General features: G+C 39.4%; 1 protein-coding gene across 2 annotated transcripts in view; it reads left to right on the forward strand.

The window, feature by feature from the left end:
• The window catches only part of TAF1B (TATA-box binding protein associated factor, RNA polymerase I subunit B), a 168655-nt gene that overhangs the window by 60242 nt on the left and 85739 nt on the right, over positions 1-22674 (forward strand). For both annotated transcript variants that reach the window (XM_089672031.1, XM_089672032.1), the window contains exon 9: positions 22251-22398. In XM_089672031.1, the coding sequence (XP_089528157.1) occupies positions 22251-22398 (148 nt within the window). The remainder of the gene's footprint in view (positions 1-22250; positions 22399-22674) is intronic.

Consider the following 22674-nt stretch of genomic DNA (forward strand, 5'->3'; position numbering starts at 1 on the left):
CCTGTTGACCTTGGAACAGTCAATTCACCCTCACATGTTCCAGATACTAGATTATGAACTGGTTTATACCTGGAAATTTTGGTTCTCGGCAAATTGTTAAAATAGCACATTTTTGCAACTATGTGTTGTAGTCTAAATAGGAAATTGTTTGTTTAATTCAGCAGCATACAGGAAAGGAGAATTGCAAGTTTACATTATGTAATGGTGAAACCTAGCAATATTAATAATTTGTGATTTGTTTTTGTTTTTTCCACTGGATTTTATAAAATATTAAAACCTTTCTACCAGAGGTTTAGCACTGCCCGACTTCAGCAGGTAATATAATTCCTGGATTGGAGCCATCTGTATTCACCATGGTGCAACATAAATGAAGATTCCAACACAGAATGAGACCCTCTGTCCTTATTAGAAGTATTGCAGGTGGTCCTATCTTGACTTGGGTGGAGACGCTTAGGGTTCCTGTAGGCTATAAGAAGCCATTCTATCAGTACCCGCATAAAAAAGGAAAAGTTAGTTTGGGTAAATGAGCCCTTTATGTTAGGAACATGTTGGCTCATAAAGAGATATTTGTTATTTGTTCTCCTTTTTAAAGTGGCAGTATCATTGAAATTAAAATGTATACTTCACATGAAGGACATAACTGTATTAATAAAAAATCACCCCAACAAGGAAATAAATGGCAAAACCTGACATATGCTCTATTTGCCACTGTATCCCACAAAAAAAAAAAAAAAAAGTTTTAATTTTATTATAACTAATTTGCCTACCAAAATATTTGGTACACTCTGCTGCTGGACATTTAAAGTGTTTACTTGGTACACTGCTTTAATAGATGCTCAGATTTTTTTTTTTTTGTTATAAGTTGATAAGTGGATGAAATTAACAACTTTAACAGACTATTTTATTATTTAAAACTTTTAAAATTTAAAGTCTATCTAAGGCCTCTCTCATACAAAGGGTCCAATTAGGTCTGCCTGGTTGTTTTTTTTAGGCAGACCTGATCCTACCCTCTATTCATCCTGATGGACTGGCAGGTGTAAATGGGCTTGTATCCGTTTACACCCGCCTACCTCCAATCTGATCTGGTCAGCAAAAAGAAAACGATAGGGGACCTGTCCCACTTCATCTAGGCAGATCGGAGGGCAGTCGGGTGTAAATGGACAGTGGAGTCCATTTACACCCGGCCATCCATAGAGCAGAGCAAGCTTTGTCTATTCCTAGATTGTAAGCTCCAAGGAGCAGGGCCCTCCTATCCCTCTTGTATTGAACTATATTGTTGCTGTATTGTCTCCAGTTATATTGTAAAGCGCTGAGCAAACTGTTGGCGCTATATAAATCCTGTATAGTAATAATAATAAACTGAGCGGACACAGACCTGTCATCTGCCTGCTCTGAACAGCGGAGATATCCCCTGCTGATCATAACAGTCTGCCCCATGTGAAAGGGGCCTAAAGCTAAAAATGTTTTCATTTTGTTTTAATTTGTTTTAAATTTCAAATTAAGTGTATATAAGGCCTCATGCACACTGCAGCTGCCCTTAAATGCCCCTCTGTTAGCCTTTGTGGCCACACACACATAGGCAACTGCAAGCATTTAGAGACGGGCTTTTAGGGGCAGAAACAACACCAAACGCATGTAAACGCGCCTAAATATTATGCACATTTAGCGCTTAAATGTTCAATAATTTAATTGGCCAGAATAGTAATTTTGTTCTGGCCATGAAACAAATGAACGCCCAAACGCTTGATGCACCTAAACAAGTTTGAAAAACGCAGCTTTTCTCTTGTCAGCGTTCAGAGGATGTGTGCATGAGGCCTTAAAATCATACATGCAGGCAGAGTAAATCTTTTTTTTAATTTAAGATAGTGTAGGGAATGGTTAAAACTAAGCTCTGGGGAAAAATAAAAAAAATACACTTCTAGTGGGGCTCTCTTGCACAGTACATATGTAGATTAATTGCTCATTTTGTCTGGGGGGATCATAAAAAAGAAACTAGATTTACCTTATTATTTTCTCCCCTGCATCTGCTGTTCCTCTCTCTTATACATCAGGTCATCAGTAGTGGGCCCTTGGCATTCTTACTTACATTGCAGGACTTCTGGGCCTGCATTGTATGGGACGACGTTGGAATGGTGAAGCGAAGCAAGGGGAAGTTGTCATGCAGCTGGAGGGAAGCACATAGAAGTGAAGTACTGTATAACTGCTTTTTATGTCCCCCTCAACAAAATGAGCATTTAACTCTTGCAGTGCATAGGGTTATTGTTCCCAGAGTTCAGTTTAAAGTCCCCTGTCAGTTTTGTTCTGCTTTTTCACATCAGAAAGATTTCCCTTCATTTTGTGTCCCAGAGAAACAAAAGGAAATTAAACGAAATCTCTCCAAAACTAGAGGAAATCCATTCTTAGACATTTGTTCCCAATGGAAAATTTCCTGTCACCTCCTGTTGACTCTAAAATGTGGGATTTCCTGTCACATTCTAATCTATACCAATGACAACTGTCACTATGACAGACAGAGAGAGGGTACACCCCCGCCCAATTGGGGACACAGACAGCAGTAAAAACCTGACATAGGTTTTTAACCCTTTCTCCTATATAAAACTATAAAAAAAAAAAAAAAAAAAAGGTTTTGCTTTAAATACACTTTAACAGCTTTAACCACCTGGCTGCTTCTTTCAATGTGCCTCTGTGAGTGAGCGAAACTGGCAGCTGAGCCATATGATTGGCTGTCATAGTAATCATATGACAGGTTCTTGATTTATATATCTGACATCTATAAAATATATATTATATTCAACCTGCAAGCGCGAAGTTAAAGAATTCCAATACTGGTAAATCATCTTTATAATTGAAGGGAAAAAGACAATATTAGAAAATGGGTTGGTGACTGCTGATAAGCAATTTTTATTGGCCTGTATTGTAACATACCTTTTTGTCAGTTTGTTGTTTTGTGCGTATCTCCAGTCTTTATCTATGTGTTATAAACTGGCTTATGATCAAGAGAGCTTTTAAAATGTACATATCTAGTGTAATAGCTATAGATGTTTACTGACCAGGATAGAAGCTGCTTGGTTCGGAAATTTATAGGTGGACTCCAGGGTTATTTAGGACAACTCATGGGCACATCAGATTTATTTAGCATGCTCTTGGAAGCCTTTGAAACTATGTTGCCATTCATTCTTGACTTGTAAAAAATAATAAAAGCAAATAATAGTAAAAATAAAGAACGCAACTGTTGCTGAAATACTCACCTTCAGTTTAGAGCTCTCTGTTTCCACAGTGGTTCTATTCCACCACTAGATGTCCTCAGTCTTTTGGATTGAGCTTCTTCTAAACTAGGGGTCTCCTAACCTTCTAAACAAAGGGCCAGTTTACTGTTCTTCAGATTTTAGGGGGGGCAGACTGTGGCCAGTGGGAGTAGAAAATTCCCCAGCATCAGTGGAAGTGAACAATATCTCAGGCTTGGTGGTCAGTGGGAGTAAAACAATTACAAAGCACCTGCAGTCAGTAGAAAGAGAAATAGTGCCCCTTCATTAGTGTCATTGGAAGAAATAGTTCCCTGATTGTGTCAGTGGGAGGAGTAGTGCCCCATCATTGATATCCGTGGGAGGAATAGTGCTCTGACATTGATGTTAGTAGGAGAAATAGTGCCCTAATATTGGTGTCTGTGGGAGAAATGGTGCCCCACCATTGAAATCAGTGAAGGAGTGTTATCTGATTTTCTTCATTGGGATGAATAGTGCCCCAGGAGCCACATAAAGGCAAAGGCTGCAGTTTGGAGACCCCTGCTCTCATCCCAGACTGTCGTGGACCCGCCTCCTGCGGCATCGTCATCTATCAGATTTACTACACTGAACAGCCCTTAAGCATCATTATGTAATGCTGTTCATTGCAGTAGTAAGAAGTACCCTTCTCCTGTACAGGAGAAGAAGACAAAGGAACTGTGACTTTACAAGACTGGAAGGAATAAAAAGTATTTCTTTGCCCCTAGACATTAGCTTTAAATTGCCTGTCACTTTGCCATTCATAGCAATGTGATGGAGTCTCTTTAAGCCCCCCAAACCCCACCCCCCCAAGACCCACTTATAATCTCTCCTTCCTCTATCAAAGCTGCCACAAAATATCCTATTTAATGCTGTGTCAGATGGTGTTAGATTTTACACAGGGTTTATGATGTCACCCCTCTGTCACACAAAACTGTTTGGGCCTGACCACTGGCTACTGAGGCCCAAGCACTGCATCTTCATCTGGAAGGGAACCCCAAGAATATACTTAAATGGCTGGTGAGATCACAGTGTTCATACTAAGTACTGGCTTTGCTTTCAACACACACACGGTCATATGAACAACTGCCATATTAAAATTTGAATCTTATTGTAATAACTGATGATAAAAACTAAGGTTCTTAGGTGGCATTTGCTTGCTTGTGTGCTTTAGCAGGCAGTACAACAACAGGTTTTGTGTTGCATTCACATTCCTCATCACTCACTTTTTTTTGCCAGTGGGCCCACCGAAACAATCAACGTATTTTGGTGCTTCAGCACACAAAGGAATGAATTTCAACACACACCTAAGTCTGAATAGTCCTTACACTTTTATACATAGCCTTATGTCCTTGAGCTGGCATAGAAATGCCTAATTAATGTGGGTTTGACTTTGGCATTTGACATTGGCAAAAGGATGACTTTTCCAATGTTGAATATTTTTACAGAAGATATACGTAATAGATACATTATGGTGACTTGTTCCAGATTTTCAGGTCCTTTGTAGCCTTAGAAGCCTTAGCTTCTTTTGCTAGCAGAGAACTGTCCGGTTTGGCAGACTGTATGAGCATTACTGGTGGAACCAGAAGAAGTTGTTTTGCTTTCATAACTTCCAGCTGATTGAAGTTTTCAGTCCTGGGAGCAATTGAGTTTTAATATATAGAGATGGAACTGGTTTGCTTGGTCAGTTTTATATACAACCCAGGTATCATTTTTACTTTACTAGTAAATTGTTTGTACTGTACCATACAGTAACATTTGCATTTGAGAGCAGGAACATACTGGAATCTGGAAATTTTTCAGGCATGATAAAAATGTTGATTAGCCTGTTTTTTCACTCTTTCATTTGCAGTGAACTTTGAGGTATTCTTTTTGTTCTTTAATTCCTTTTTTTTTTTTTTCAAAAAACCCTCCCCCTGTTTAGAAGAATATCAATGTAAAGCTTCCTTTCCATCACCCCATTGTACTCTTTCAGTCTAGAGGTTGATTTGTAATATGCAGTTGGATGAGTGTGTAGACAAAGAAAATCTACTTCTTGTGGAGAAAGTACAGTAAATCTTTAAAATAAATTTTATCTAAAAGTAAAATATACACAGCATGTAATAGTCTCCATGTCGACACAGATGTTGAAATATTCAGCAGTTTTACTTTGTTGTGTAGATTATTCTACAATGGTCACCTGCCATTAGAGGCCAGTTGAGGCTTAAAGTAAACCTGTTGGTGAAACAGAAAACTGGCATAACTCCCGCTAAATCTAAAGCCATGTCTATTACCCTTTCCCCCACGCTGCTGGCAACACTGAAACAATTGTTTTCTTTTCAATGGCTTTCGGTCTTGCCATACCTGGGGATTAAGATCACCCCGTCTTACGAAGGACTGTATCGGGCTAATTTCCCCTCTGTCTTTAAGGATTTGACGAAAATGTTGTCTTCTTGGGGTCATCTCTGCTTTCATGGTTCGGTAGAATTAATGTGATCCATATGACTTATCTCCCAAAATTATTATATGTGTTTCATGTTTTACCAATCCCTGTCCCTTTGCATATCTTATCCATTCATCAACAGAAGCTTCTGTCTTTCATCTGGGGCTCCTCACGCCCTAGAATTAACAAAATAATTTTATTTGCCCGTGGAAACGAAGGTGGATTGTCTGTCCCGAAACTTCATGCATACTACTTAGTGGCGAATATTGCTCCACTAGTCCATCTTCACGCTTCTCGCAATATTCCCCTGTGGGCCATAGTGGATCTGATGGACTCCCACCCGACACCACTTTCTTCTTTGCCGTGGCTCCCCCCTGTTTGTTGCCCTTCGCCTCGTAGTCCGACATTAACACATACGCTTCGACTTTGGGACTCCATTAAATATTCTGCTGGTCTCATTTCCGCTCACTTACCTTTGATGCTCCTATTCCACAACCCATTGTTTCCCCTGGGCCTTGACAACCCTGGACAGTTTGCGTAGTGGCCAGCTCATGGCTTCACTCCTTGCTCTCTCCTACTCGGATACTCACTTTTGAGACTCTCCGTTCTTCTCATGACATCTTGTTGAGGGAACATTTTAGCTACCTCCAACTCCATCACTTTCTTACTACATTATTACGAGCCCATTTGGGACCCTATAGGCTGACCCCTTCAGAAGTCTTTGAAGGCACAGGCCTCATGCGCCAGGCTTGATCTCCCTTGTCTACTCTGCTGTAATTTCTTATAGGACATCCCCGGTTCGCTCTTATCAGCATTGGCAATCGGAACTCGGTGGTTGTCTAGATCAGCAAGACTGGTGGATCATGACTCAAGCATTGTCTAAATGCTCGAGGAATGTTATATTAGAAAATGCCTACAAGGTCCTTTACAGATGGTATTATACGCCTGCCCAGCTGGCTCAGTTTATTCCCTCATATTCTCCAACTTGCTTTTGGGGTTGTCAACAAAGAAGTACCATGGCCCATATTTGGTGGACTTGCCCCAAGATATGCAGACTATAGATTAGGGTCTATGCCGTCCTCCGCACTATGCTACACACAGATATTAAGCGTAACCCATACGAGGCGCTATTATTTAAACCATTAGTAGGCCTACTCCATCCTGAGCAGCAGTTCGCATCACATCTATTTACGGCTACCAAATTGACGATCGTGAGAGCTTGGAAAACCCCTCTTCTTAGCTTCAAAGCCGTTAAGAATTGGATGAATTTTATAATGGTTAATGAGAATCTAACGGCTATACTGTTGGACACCCACACAAAGTTTCTGCAGATCTGGCTTCCCTGGATTGATGTGGTTCAACCGACTAGATTTGACCAGACCCTCCGGTCGATCTACTGCAAGACTCTCCTGGCGCGATCCCCTGGAGCCCTTTCTTTGTTTTTACTATTCTTGCTTCTCCCTTCTCCACCTTTCTCTTTTCTTTCTCTTTCTTTCGTTTTTGTCAGTTTTCATGTTGCATTCGCTGATTGTGATACCCCTATAGAACTGTGCCTGTAATGTTTTATACATTTGTCGGACTTTCTTGAGAGTCCTTGATGTAGAGTTCCGATGTGCGTCCAGTGAGACTTCATGCTCCGCTTTTCCTATTATCTGTATGTGATTTTGGTGACTATCCTTGGCCTTTGCTCACTAGCTCATTGGTCACTACTTGTTTGCTATTAATGCAATTTATAAAGTTTAATTCCATCCTTTTACATATTGTGTTTCTGTACTCCGTTTCTCTCCGTGTTAATACTTCAGTGCATTTGCTATGTCCTCTATCAATAGAATTGTACACCTTATTTTTTTTGTGTCAATGAGCTTGCTTTTGACTGTTTCTTTGTTGTGCTGTCTATAATAAAATTCATTGTAAAAGAAAACTGGCATAACTTACAAGCACATCATAGCACTTGAACATACTGTTGATTTGTGAAAAGTTTGTCTTCTCTGTACTATTGTGCCTTCTTCAACACACCAGTTAATGCAGATTCTGTTTCCCTTCACATCTGGTTATTGGTTTTCATGACAGGTATTCCCATCCAGTAGCACTTTGCAAAAGCAATATGTTCCCATTACTTATAATCAAACATAAAGCCTAATTGTTCCCACCTCATCCCTCTATTACTACCTATACTGCCTTTCCCTTACCTTAGATCAGTGGATGCCCTGGCATGTTGGCATGGTTTTGCCTCCATTTAAGCCACTACACTTCTTACACATTATGGGAATGTTTTAAATGTGTTTATGTTTTATAGTTTATTTCTTGTGATGGATTGTATTAAAGTAACCAAAACATTTAAAAAAAACCCTTTTTGATTTTGAAACTTTGCAGGAATTTTGTGTTTTTGTGGTTTTTTTTCTTTAAAATTTTATATACTGTGTGTGTGTGTGTTGTGTGTGTGTGATTGTATGTATGTATGTATGTATGTGTATATATATATATATATATATATATATATATATATATGTATGTGTGTATGTATATATAATGTTTGTGTTGTCTGTCTGTGTAAAGCCTACTTCTCAAACACTTCATACTTGCCTTCACAGTGCTTCTGTGCCATTTTATCTCCAATTCAGCCACCACCAAATACCTGGTGTAGGCTGATGTTGGAGCTCAGATGCAGCAGTGATGTCAGCCCCTTCATCATGTGAAAGTGCTAGGGGCCTAGTGTGTGTATGTTTGTTTATATATGTATGTTTGTGTAATAATATATATATATATATACACACACACACACCTGAGCCCTACATAATGTTGGTACCCAGAAGCACCAGGTATTTTGCAGTGGAGGCCACAGAGGAAGAAACACTGGGGCAGTGCTGGAATATAAAGTGGTTGAGGGGTGGCCTGTAAACACACAATGTCACTTTGCCCTGAATGGACAAAGGGACAGTGTCTTTTGAAGATATTATATAAACATTCCAGGTTGCCACACTGGCCATAGTAACAGGTTAGTTTTTCAGGCAACATTGTAATTCCTAATGAAAAACAATGGAAAGCAGGCGCACTAGCCGGGCACATTACCTTCATTACCCAATTTATAAAAACAATTATTATACTATTTTATCACAGATACGTGATAGTTTACATTTTTGAGGTTGTATTTGATATATGCAAAGAGACATCACACAAATATTTAGAAGTATAACATTTAATTAAGTAATGAATGTTATAGATAATAATATTAGAAAATGTAACAAGAATACTTAACTAAAGATGCCTTTTTGCCATTGGAGTCCCGCCCGCTTGCGTGGCGTGGCAGATGATCACAGACACATACATAGCAAGCCCTGACATGAGACTGATTAGTCAAAGTTATAACTGTAGTGTATACGACTTGTGTGTAAGGAATGACCAACCCCCCACCAACTCCCCTTGCAAGCAAAATGACCATTTAAGGACCTGGCCAGTTTCTAATGACATTCCTTTGGTATGAAGTCAACTAAGGTAACCAGGATATTAGAAGCTTTCTTAGATATTTGTGAGACAACTAGACAACCTAAATAGGGAAATTGCATATTTCATATTTCCTTATATACTTACAAACTCTGATGGCCCTGATGAAGAGGGGTTACCCCTTAAAACGCGTCAGCCATATTGGACTTGGATAGTTTCTTCCCAAGCTGGAGAACAAGTGCTACAGATTTGGTGTCTGAGATTTTGAATATGTTGATGCACTTGTGAGCTCATTTTATTGTGTGTGTATATAGTTTTTATGAATCAATAAATAGTGTTTAAAGGAAATGTGCAAGACTGGTGTGTCCTCTTTGTTGTTTTTGAGTGCTGTGCATATAGGGACACCCTCAGTCCTAAGAGGGCAGCATAGCTTAGTAGCACCATTCAGCTTGGAATTAGAACAGTGGAAACCTGTTAGTCTTTGAGTACCACATTTGAGCGCAGGAGGTTGTTTTTTATTAATACTGTGAACAGTCATGACTTGCCTTCCTCTCACTTCTCATCTGCCCCAGTTTGCTGCCAGGTTTACCTTAAGTACTGTGTACATTTGAGTTATTCGAATCTTACCAGGCTATGTTAACTCTCCTTGTTCTACGTCAGGGGTCTCCAAACTTTTGAAACAAAGAGCCAGTTTACTGCCCTTCAATCTTTAGGTGGCTGGACTGTGGCCAGTGGGTGTGAATAATGCCATGGGCTTGGTTTACTTATGGGGGTAAAAAATGTTTTACGTAATCGGTGTCCGTGGGAGGAACAGTGTCCCATCATTGGTGTCAGTAGGAGGATTAGTGCCCCATTGTTCGTGTCAGTGGAAGGAATAGTGCCCAATCATTGGTGTCAGTGGGAAGAATAGTGTCCCATCATTGGTGCCAGTGGGAGAAATTGTGCCCCATTGTTGGTGTCAGTGGGAGGAATGGTACCCCATAAATGATGTCAGTGGGAGGAATAGTGTTTGGTTTACTAAATGGGGGTAAAAAAATGTACATAATTGGTGTCAGTGGGAGGAATAGTGTCCTATCATTGGTGTCAGTGGGAGGAATGGTGCCCTCATTGTTCGTGTCAGTGGGAGGAATCATGCCCAATCATTGGTGTCAGTGGGAGGAATAGTGTCTCATCGTGGGTGTCAGTGGGAGAAATAGTGCCCCATCGTTGGTGTCGGGTGGAATAGTGCCCCAGTCATTGGTGTCAGTGGGAGGAATAGTGCCCTTTCATTGGTGTCAGTGGGAGGAATAGTGCCCCATTGTTGGTGTCAGTGGGGGGAATAGTGCCCTGTCTTTGGTGTCAGTGGAATGGATAGTTCCTTGCATCAGTGGAGTGCCCCAAGGGCCAGATAAAAGCAAGCAAAAGGCCACATCCTGCCTATGGGCCGCAGTTTGGGGACCCCTGTTCTACATGATTGCAGCCCTGGTAGTTGGTTACTCAGGTACAAAGCGCTGCTAGGTGGGGAGGAAGGGGGATTTTCACTTGTTCCTGCATACCCCGAAGTACCAGGGTATTCACATTTGTTGCCTTTTGCTATATGGTAGAGTATGAAGATTAATGGAACAAAGTAGTTGATTTACTGAAGTAGTAGAGGAAGTTCATTTAGCAAAGGGAAGGTTAACTTTGCAAATGAGGCAAAACTTTTCAGTTACTTGCAAGGGAAATTTAAGAAATAGGATTTTATCTTGGTGGTTACAGTGAATGAAGCTTTGCCTTAGTCACAAAGTGAACATTTAGATTTAATGCACACTGGGGCTTTTGTAAACGATTGTCTTAAAAAAAAAAAAACACACCTAAGCCATGTGTTTTCTAATGCATTTAGGCGTGTCAAGCGCTTAGGTGTTTATTTAGTTAGCCAGAATATTCATTTTATTCTGGCCATTGAAATGTTGAAATGTCCAAGCGCTAAATGCACTCAGTATTTAGATGTGTTGGGTGGTTTTTGTGTCCAAAAGCTCTTCTCATGAACACAATTTTGGTGCATTCATATTTCTGCCCCTAAGTGCCCCTGCCTCCAAACTCCTCTAAATGCCTATATGTGCATGGACACATAGGATAACATAGAGGATCATTTAGAGGCAGAAAAAAAGTCAAACAGGCATTTAACAGGTGCATTGTGCATGATGCCTTAAAATAAAAAATAATTTTTTGTTGAGTAAAAGTATGTGTTGTGCAGGCACTTGAAATGGATGATAGTCCAGATTTCAGAAATGCATTACAATGATGTACCTATGCAGCCTGGTGCTGACTAATATTTAGTAACAGTACAAAATTATACATCATTTAAATCCCATCACTGATAAACAGAGAAGCTGCAGGAGCCATAAATTTCTGATTCTGCCAACAATATTATACATGGCTGTGTTAAGCCTATAGCTATTCAGTGAGCCTTGGCCTGACAAATAAGCCAGGGAGTATTATTTGCCCACAGTCATAAACTGACATTTCTCCTGTGACACAGATGCTCAGATCTCCTTGAGAACTCTGTGAAAATGTACTTGGAAAGCCCACTGCAAGCATGGGTGAGGCTCTCTCTTTCCATATAGTACAAGAGAGTGTTTGGCATTGTGCTCGGCTTTTACCTGGGAGTAATCTGTTGTGTAACAGAAACTCTAGCTTGCCCTTACTTGTCTTGGCTATGACCTAATCGAGAAAACAAATCCCTGCTAGATTTTGTGAGATTTCTATAAAACATTTTTTCCCAGCATTTCCAGGGACTGTTTTTATGTGCTGAACTCTCTTCTAAGAGAAAAAAAAAGTTCAGTATATAATTAGCATTGTAAAGGTTCACGTATAGTTCTACAGGCTTTTTTCATCTCCAATCAATGAGGGATGTATGTTTGCTCTCCTAAGGAAAGGACAAAAAAATCCCATATGGTTTTGTTCTTTACGGCGGACGTAGGATTCAAGCAGGTTTTTGTGCATGTAGTATTTAAGGTGTGTGGTTTAAAACAGACAGTGTTCTATGTTAAGACAAAGGAATTCCAATGTGCAATAGATGAGTCAAATACAATTGAAGTATTTTTAGACCTGGATTCTTTATTATTGGTAATAATAATCTTTACAGAGCATAAAACATGAGTTATTTTCTTATAGGAAGTTCTCATACATTATGTGTATGCAGGTGCATAATAATGTACACTGTCCTGTAAAAATGAATATTGGAGATGAGTTGTTTGGCATACATAACCTTGATATTTTGTCTGACTTTTGTCTTGAACCTTTTCAGAATTGGAAATTGGGTCTTGTTAAAGAGGACCTAAAGTGTGAAGGAGGAAGGCCTAGACCCACAGGTGGTCCAAACTGAATCCCCAGTACATTTTAGTTCTAGGTGCCTAGGCCTTCTTGATTTGGCAAGACCTCAATCTCTCATGAGGCATCTGAATGGCATAAACAACTTTGATCAAACATTGATGGAGAACAAATACAATAATCATCTTCATATTGTACATTTGTTTTGCACAAACAGTTGCATTTTGAATGCACTATGGGGCCATTCAGACAATATTCATCCAGGACTCATCTGTCTCTAGCCTCAGGTAACAGCTGAATGTACACATACCTCTAAATAGTGTCAGAAAGCTGAGGCTTCTGTCAACCTGTCATTGCCTTGTAAAGGCTGAGCACCACAGCTTTCTGGAACCACCTGTGATTCCAGCCACAGGAATCCGCTTTCTGGACAAGAGCCCATGTGAATGAGACCTAAACCTGGCCATTAACTAGTAGAATATGTGAATATTTACTCGAAATGTTGAACAAACTTTTGTATAAAAATTCTCAGTACGTTTGAAAGAAACGTTTGCTTGCTTTTATATTTGATTTTGAAATAAATGGACTTTCCCAAACAAAAACTATATACACTGTGAGAAACTCATTCACTTTAGAACAAATTTCTGTCCTCATTTAAATATTAAAAAACAAATATAAATTTGACCCCATTAATGATTAGAAAATCAACTGAATGTTCTTAAAATTAACAGTTTCAAATAAAATTCTATCAGTATATGGCCAACTTAAAATTTGCACTTATCAACCCTACTGCATTGTCAGGCTGTATCTGAGCCTACAAGCCTGCCTGCTTCCATTTTCATCTTCTCCCCTTCCTTCTCTCCTCTTGTATATCACTGGACATAGATAATATAGTCCAAATGGCTTGATTTTTTTTTTCTAATGGTGAATGTCTCTCAGCTTGATATTAATAGGCATTATACTGTATATGAGTCATGACAGAAACAGAAAATTAGTTTAACTGTTTTTTTTGAGGCAAGATATTTGGCAATTAGCTGAAGAATGCTGACAGAAAAGCTTAAGATTGAATAGGGTGCATGCAGTCCAGTACTAGCGCAGGTTGCTGTTGCCCTCTATGTGATTTACTTCTATTTTTACACTTTCATGTAACCAAACTAAAAAACAAAAATGTGAAACATTGTAGCCCACTAGTCCTTGGATGTGGTGGTGACGTTAGTTTTCTTTTTTCCAGCCTAAGTATATTTTCTGCAAGTACAGAAAAATACAGGTTGATCCTGATAGAAATCCGTGTCCCGTGTCAAACAATGCTGCCTACCATCCCTGCTATCTCCTGTGAAATAAAGAGCACCTCCTCTCTGTTAGGGAGTTTGGGGGGGTTACTTGTAGTACAAATCAGGAGGGTATCCTAGAGCGCTGTCACCCTAGAACAGGAGTTGTGTTACTGGCAGGATCACCAGGTTAAGATAAAGAGGAGGGAAGCCTAAAAAAACAAATGTAGTCACCACATCTTGCGGGTGGGTTACATTGACTTCAGAAACCGGTGTTTGGGGCATGTTTTTGCCACTCCCAGAACACTTAGCAAAGCCGCCTACAATGCATAATATGGACATTGGACTGACGGGTAGCGTTTGCTTTGCTGTGCAGCAAAAATGAAGCTACATTTTAAGCCTTGGAGGGGCTTGTCTTTGGTAACCTGTGGAGTTTATGGTGCGTTCGACAAATGAATATCAGGGGTGGTGGAAGAAAACACTTCCCCCTTAATAAAAAAAAAAAAAAAAATCACTTAAATGGTGTCTTGGGTGCTTTTTTTTTTTTTTTTTTTTTTTGCTTTTTTTAAGTGTCCTAAACGAGTTTTGGCGGCTGCAAGGAGCAGTTAAGTATAATGTGTTATTTTAATTTAAAACAAAGTTGCCTTTAGAAACACTTTTAAATGTCATTCTGTAGCATTCACCTATTTGTTTTCCTCCTTTTTTTTGTGTTATCGTATTTTACTGCCACTAGCAAGGCTAGCCATGTAACTCATCTACTAGCAGTTGTAGTTTTGTTTGTCTGTGTGTGTGTTTTATCTGTTTAGTCCATTTTTGATCTTGTGCTACTTCTTTTTAGTTGTTGGTGTCTAACCATCGTGTTCTTTGGTGGCCTGGCTCCCATTTGCCACTAACCAATCTGAGCATAATAGCATTTTCCAGATCACATGACATGAAATTAGTCAGCCTGAGATTTGTCAATTTTGCCATCAAGTGAAACTTCTGGTTTTATGCTCTTCATTATTTGCTTGTTAGTTATCTTTGCTATCCATGGAATTTGCTTTGGCCTCTCAGCATTATAGCTCAAATGTGTTGATTTTCCTCTTATCAAGTTTTTTCCTGGTCCAGCTTTCACAGTCATAGGTAGCTATGGAGAAAACGGAAGCATGAATTTGGATGCCAAACTAACAACCTTGCTTTTCCATATTTGGCTCATGCTCATCATCACTGTGCGACCCAGTGTGATACAGCACTTTATTACTGGACTGAAGTCATCAGTTCGATCGATCTTCGATCCAAGGAAAATTAAATCTTCACTGCCAATTGCCATTTTAGCATATCTATTCCTTCCAGTGGTCATGATCTTGGTCTTTTTGATGCTGAAGCAGAGGCCAAGCTTCTTGTTTTTCTCTTTTGATGTTTTTGATCAGATGTTTCAGGCCATCTTTCTAAGAGGGGGTTTGTGTCATCAACATATTGAACATTATTGATGTTCCTTCCTCCAAATTTTACTCGCAACCTAACTCCAAGCTCCAGCTTACTTAGATCATTTCAGCATACAGGTTGAACAAGAAAGGGGAAAGCATTCAACCTTGCTGCACCCTCCTTCTCTCTTCAACCAGTGTCCCCATATATGTTTGCACCATGGTTTCTGTTTGTGTACAGCGATTTATATCAACTTGACAAGATATATGTTAGCAACCCCAGCTCTTGTCGGGCTCTCCATAGCCTGTTGTGATTAACACAGTCAAAGCTTTCTAGTAGTCACTAAAGCATATGTGGATGTTCTTTTGAAATTCATAAGGTTTTCTGATCCAGTGCAAATTTGTAATATGGTCATGGCTGCCATGACCCTAACAAAGGCTGACTTGAACATTCTTTTTAAGATCAGTACCAGATGTATGATCTTAAGAATTTTCCTAGCACGAGGAATAAGGGCAGTTGTTTTAACCACCTCCCATCTGGCCGTTGTATATAAACGGCCGGACGGTGGCAGTGCAGGGTCGGGTGGCCGTTTATCAATGGCCTCCCTGCTCCCTGCTTGTGCGTGCTCCCTGGAAGCGCGCAGCACCGCAATCCGGTGCCCGCTGTGTCCTCCGGACACAGTGAAACACCGATCATCAGACGGGACCTCTGTACGAGTTCTCGATTATGTGATCACTGATTGGCCAATCAGTGATCACATGCAAGATGTCACTTGTGAAGTCATTGCTTACTACATGTGAAATCTGTGAATGATCACAAAGGTCACATGGTACAAGGCTATGCACAACAGTCTTGTACCATGTGACAAGCTGTGACCAATCACAGCTCACTCAGTTCTCAATGGCTGCAAGAATGCAGACAGAGAGAGAGAGAGAAATGATTGCTTTTACATCCTATATGGGTGTAAAAGCAATCAGTGTAAAAAAAACAAAACAAAAAACAACTTCACCCCCCCCACACAAGTTGTACAGTGTCACCATGGTGACACTCTACTGCTAGGGTGACAGTATGTAGAAAAAAAAACAAAAAAAAACAAACTGTAAAAAAAAATGTTTAAAAATTATAATTTTTGGTTAAACTAATTTGGCTTATTTGTTTTTTTACTAAAAAGATAACGGAGTAAATTTTGGCCAAGGTTTATGATGGAATATTATTTATTTGCAAAATTTTATGAGAATAACACTTTTTTTCAAAATTTTTGGACATTTTCATTTAAATAGCAAAAAAAATAAAAATGCCATCGTGAAAAAATACAACCAAAATAAAGCTTTATCTATCTAAAAAAAATGGTAAAAAATTCATATGGGTACAGTGTTGCATGTCCGCGCAATTGTCATTCAAAGTGTGATAGCGCTGAAAGCTGAAAATTGCCCTGGACAGGAAGGGGGTGAAAGTGTTCTGACAGGAAGTGGTTAAAGTTGGAGCAGTACTTGGAGTTGCCCTTTTTTGGAAGAGGGATGCATAGAATTTTTCAGTCCTGTGGTTTGTTTTCCCAGATTTACTGGCAAAGGGCTGTGATGGTTATTAGTAGATCAGGCTCCATCAATTCCATTGGGATAGGGTAGACGCTTGGGGCCTTGTTATTGTCTTTATCATCCTCTTCCATTTCCCCACATTCCTGGGTGGGGCTGGGCCTCATCATTGCCAGAGTATAGCCTATTCTCCCCATCTGCACTTAACACCTTGTTGCAAGCAGTTAATGGTGTTTGAGCCCTTCAATACAGACCTCTTCTAGCTTGTTGCATTGCTTCACCCAGTAAACTTTGTTACCTTTACTCACAGCCATTTGGAAATGCACATTCAATCTCCTTGCATCCTCCCATTTACCTGTTGCTCTTGCTGTTCTGATGGTTTTACCTGTGACCACTTGCATCTTTTCTCTGGCTATTTGTATGGTATTCTGTATGTTCGACTGCTGTTTCAGTACTGGTTGATTGAATTTCTGTTGTGACCATCATTGAAACAGGAATCTGTTCACTCCTCCCTTTGTTGCTTGCTCTTTTGCCCTCAGTGATTTTACACTCAGGGAGTTGGCTGCAACTCTTCATAAAGTAGCTACTGTATAATAATGACCTAGTTTGCTTATTATGTTGTTTGAAAAAATATTTTTTTTCTTACTTTAAAAAAAACATGTTATTGTAGGTATGTCGGAATGCATTGCTTTTATACAAGGACCAATAATAGATTTACTTTCAGTTAAAAAAACAATTGATTTTGAATTTGTAAACACCAAATTTCTCTATCTGCTGCTTTTTACAAATAAAGCCCATCTGTTCTGTAGCATTATATCTCCTTAAGGGGGATAACTTCTCTTAACCTAAAAAATTTAATAAAAGTAATTGAAACTAAAACATAGCATTGTACACCACTGCTATTCAGTTTTATGTGCTATACAGTATGCTAAACCCTGTAATAGAGCGTGAGAAGGTATATTATCTTTGTGTAGATCTTTGTCTTCACATGTTTTTAGAACTGCCACCCACTTCTATGTACTGTCAAGGCCGAGAAGAGGAGCAGCGCTGTTCACCTCACCCTGATAATGTCTGGGCAGATCTGGTCCATTCATCTTGTCATGTTTGCATGTGCCGGTGTTGGCTTGGTTTGTACTGTTTGCAGAAGACCAGTCACTCACTGTAATCCACATTTTCCCTGCATTTGGGAACTCCAGTAAACATTTTATTAATGTTCTATTTTTATTGACAGCAGCAAACACTGACAGACAATTTAGGGATTATACAGACTGGGTATACCATCAGAATTATACATAGAAACCACAAAGATTCAAAGCAAAATAAGTATGAGGTTCTCCTCTATCTTATGTAATCTTTAGATCATCGTGTTGATAATTTTTAATAAAACCTTATGCATCTGTTGTATGTTCCAACTGCAGATGTTATAATGGGGTAAGGAAAGGGATATACGCAAAGAGAAAATATTCTTTATTTTTTACATGGGTGTTGCAAAAAAAGTTGCAGAGCTATTTGTCCTCCTGTAAACCTGCATGTACATTTGTTCTGTGTGAATGGAGGCAAAAACAAATATTATAAGGCTATTTTCTCTCTAGCTTGAATATTTTTCATTCATACAGCATAGAATGAGTCTATGGCCACTAGAAAGAGCTGATGATCATAGGAAATAAATACTTATTTACTATAGTTTTCCATTCCATTTAGTGGCTATAATGCAGTGTTTTTGTGATTTACTGTATTCTGTATGAGTGAAAAACATTTAACCTGAAGACAAATAGCCCAGTAATATTTGTTTTTCCCTCATTTGCACAGAACACATGTACATCCAGTTTGAGAGAATGAATACCTCCTGATTTTTTTTTTTTTTTTAATACTACCCATAGTTGTGAACACACTGATGGTATTTATGTAGCAATCACATTTTTGCCCCTTGTCGTCACAAGCAGTTGTGCAGATACCCCGCATCACCCCTGCAGGTGGGTCTACATACAGCATATATAATAGCATCAACATGCAGTGCACAGTTCACAGTCCAGGGATCACTGTGAGCAGGTAGGTAGGTATGTTTTTATTGTAAACAAGACATTGCATGTCTCTTCTGCAATAAAATGCCTGTCTGCTCACAGTGCAGGGAATGCATTAGGTAAAAAAAAAAAAACAATTAGACTTTTGTTTCATCACCCCTCTCCATCATCATCCGACTGTGTTTTTTTTTTTTTTTTTTTTTTATGTTATTGTCATATAAATCATTTCCATAAAATCCATGGTTTAACCACTTAATTCACTGATGATAACCAAAGAAGCTGAAAATTACCTGTATAAAAATTGGATTATTGGCTTCGTAAACTTGGCTGCATGTGTACTATACAGCAGCAAAGTAGGTCGCACAGTTAGTTGAAGGGGTTTTAAGGGAATGATTTTATTGGCTCTGCCCAGGTTGCAAATATAAGCATTACTGTTCAACATGTTTACCAGTCCACAGGTAGTGCTAGAAGATCAGAAAGAGAAGTCACACAAAAGGGTCTTAAAGCTAAATTCCAGGTTTCCTGTCACTTTGTTTTGGCCAAGCTTGCCAAAAATGGTTGCTATCCCTTACATACAGTGGGGATCGAAAGTTTGGGCACCCCAGCTAAAAATTTGTATTAATGTGCATAAAGAAGCCAAGGAAAGATGGAAAAATCTCCAAAAGGCATCAAATTACAGATTAGACATTCTTGTAATATGTCAACAAAAGTTAGATTTTATTTCCATCATTTACACTTTCAAAATAACAGAAAACAAAAAATGGCGTCTGCAAAAGTTTGGGCACCCTGCAGAGTTAATATCTTGTACTTCCCCCTTTGGCAAGTATCACAGCTTGTAAACGCTTTTTGTAGCCAACCAAGAGTCTTTCAATTCTTGTTTGAGGTATCTTTGCCCATTCTTCCTTACAAAAGTCTTCCAGTTCTTTGAGATTTCTGGGCTGTCTGTCACGCACTGCTCTTTTAAGGTCTATCCATAGATTTTCAATTATGTTGAGGTCAGGAGATTGTGAAGGCCATGGCAAAACCTTCAGTTTACGCCTCTTGATGTAATCCCCCGTGGATTTCGAGGTGTGTTTAGGATCATTATCCATTTGTAGAAGCCATCCTCTCTTTAACTTCAGCTTTTTCACAGATGGCATCAAGTTACCATCCACAATTTGCTGAAATTTTATTGAATCCATTTTTCCTTGTACTCGTGAGATGTTCCCTGTGCCACTGGCTGCAACACAACCCCAAAGCATGATTGATCCAACCCCATGCTTAACAGTTGGACAGAGGTTCTTTTCATTAAATTCTGTGCCCCTTCTTCTCCAAACGTACCTTTGCTCATTCCGGCCAAAAAGTTCAATTTTAACCTCATCGGTCCACAGAACTTGTTTCCAAAATGCATCAGGCTTGTCTATATGTTCATTTGCAAAGTTCAAACGATGATTTTTGTGGTGAGGACGTAGAAGAGGTTTTCTCTTCTTCCATGAAGACCATTATTGTACAAGTATCTCTTTATAGTGGAATAGTGTACCACAACTCCAGTGTCTGCCAGATCTTTCTGGAGGGATAGTGCAGTCAAACGTGGGTTTTGAATTGTTTTTCTCACAATCCTGCGAGCTGTTCTGTCTGATATTTTTCTTGGTCTTCCAGATCTTGTTTTACCTTCCACTGTTCCTGATGACTGCCATTTCTTAATTACATTCCGAACAGAGGATATTGACATCTGAAAACGCTTTGCTATCTTCTTATAGCCTTCTCCAGCTTTGTGAGCGTCAACTATTTTCAGTTTCAGTTTTCTAGAGAACTGCTTAGAAGAACCCATGGTGCTGATTGTTGGGGCAAGGTCAGATTAGTCTGGGCATTTAAAACCTTTGAGATTGACATCATCTGGTCTTCCCAGATGATGATTGAGAACAATCCATGACACTGGCAGGTCTCAGCTTTGCAAAGGGGGCAGCGCATGCTATAAATTCTGCAGGGTGCCCAAACTTTTGCAGACACCATTTTTTGGTTTTCTGTTATTTTGAAAGTGTAAATGATGGAAATAAAATCTAACTTTTGTTGACATATTATAAGAATGTCTAATCTGTAATTTGATGCCTTTTGGAGATTTTTCCATCTTTCCTTGGCTTCTTTATGCACATTAATACAAATTTTTAGCTGGGGTGCCCAAACTTTCGATCCCCACTGTATACATAGTGAAATGACTGGCCTCAGTTGATACACCGAGATGAAACAGATCCTTCTACATAAGCTGTACCTCTTATCTACACCCATTTTTCCCCTACATCCTTTCAAAGTGCAACATTTACACAGGATCTCTCAGATCTGAAAAGCAGGGGGCAGGGAGCTTCTGTTACAATAGTGAGGAGAGCTCTGATCGCTGATTGGAGGGAAGGGACACATCCCCTTCACACAGCACCCAGCAACAGAGCTGAGACTGTCAATCACATGCTGTGTCCTCTGTCACCATTTTTCTCTTGGTGTCAGGAAAACTTGTCATGCTTGTAGCAGAACAACAAGCAGCAGACACAAATGACGCTTAGCACTCTGGATTGAGACAAAAACACACTACAGAGTGATATGCTTTGTTCAGCTTGGTATAAACAAACTAAAGTGACAGGAACTTCTACTTCTGCTTTAAAAATGAGTTCCAGAAATGAAATGACCTCACCAACCTGCCTCTCCACCTCGTCCAGTCAGCAAACACTTTGCATTCTCTGTATGGTGTCCATGCCGAGCAGGTGACTTCCTTTATTCAGAATGTAGCAGTGCAATAGATGGAGATGACTGGGGTAGCAATGTCTACTTCAGTGATTTCCAGCATTTCTTTTTCATAGCTGTGTTATGAATCATAAGGTAGGTACTGTATGTATACAAGGACCAGTTCACACCAGAACGTGGTGCTGGAAGGGTACGTTCTGTGTGAGTTTCCCGCAACGGCGTTCAAAGTGTACTGCCTCTGTGTTTTGCTGCAGGTGCCAGTACATTAACCGCAAATTACAAAATGCAGATTACAAAATGCATTTGCTGGCACCAGATCACATTGTACCGCAATACCATGCGATTTGATGTGGTGCATTTTTCAGCCGTAGTGTATGCACTACTTTATATGCAGTTGAGTATGATTTCAGTTCAAGTGAATGGGCTCAAAATTGCACTGCAGGGGAACACATAGGAATCGCACAGGAGCATGGCGCTCGTTCCTCTGCGATTCTGGTGTGAACTGGCCCTGAAACATGGATATAAAGAAATGATCGAGAACACGAAAACAAACCAGTTGGATACTGGTTGCTCTAGAGGAAAGAGTGTACCAGATTATACCGTGTTTTTTTTTTCTAACCTATAGTAGTTACAAAATTTCCTCCAGTTATACCAAGGTGCAAAATATATTATTCAGCAGGTAGCTGTTTGTTACGGTTCTTTTGCAGCCCTGTTTCTGACCAAGTTTGGTCATATTTGAACAACATGACCTTCACTTCTAGCTTTCAAAATCATTAAATGCTGCACTGGTCTGTGGTTGGGTATTGTACTATAATGCCGATGAAATGCTTTATTTTTCTTCCCTTATGAGTTATGCGAAAAGTTTTAAACAAAATGTATAACATTATTTTTTCTCTCTATAGTCCTTCCCCTTGTACAGAAAAATTATTGAACTGACCCATGAGCTTGGAGTATTGCTAGACCTACCTCGTTTTCCATCAATCACAGAAACATGTTTTTATCATCCCAATGTGTTGTGTATGAAATACCTGATGGAAGTCAATTTGCCAGGTAAAACTCCTCTTTCTTAAAGTTGACATGAAAGCTTTCTTTTTTTCCTGTTGGGGGGATTTCTGTTCGTATTATATCCCCGAGACATGACAAGAAACGAATTAAAAAAAAGTAAGTGGGATGCCCAAACCTGTGAAAATCTCAAAAGTGGGTATTTAAATAGAATATTTAGTGTTAATGGAGATGTATTGAATGAGGTTTGTTTTTTGTTTTTTTTTGTTTTTTTAAAAGCTTAAGGTATTCCCTTGGAGAATTGTTAATAGTATGTACCATTTT

The sequence above is a fragment of the Staurois parvus genome, unplaced genomic scaffold, assembly GCF_062004578.1.
Source record: "Staurois parvus isolate SC_StPar_1 unplaced genomic scaffold, SC_StPar_1.0 ptg000118l, whole genome shotgun sequence".
Taxonomy (NCBI): Eukaryota; Metazoa; Chordata; class Amphibia; order Anura; family Ranidae; genus Staurois; species Staurois parvus.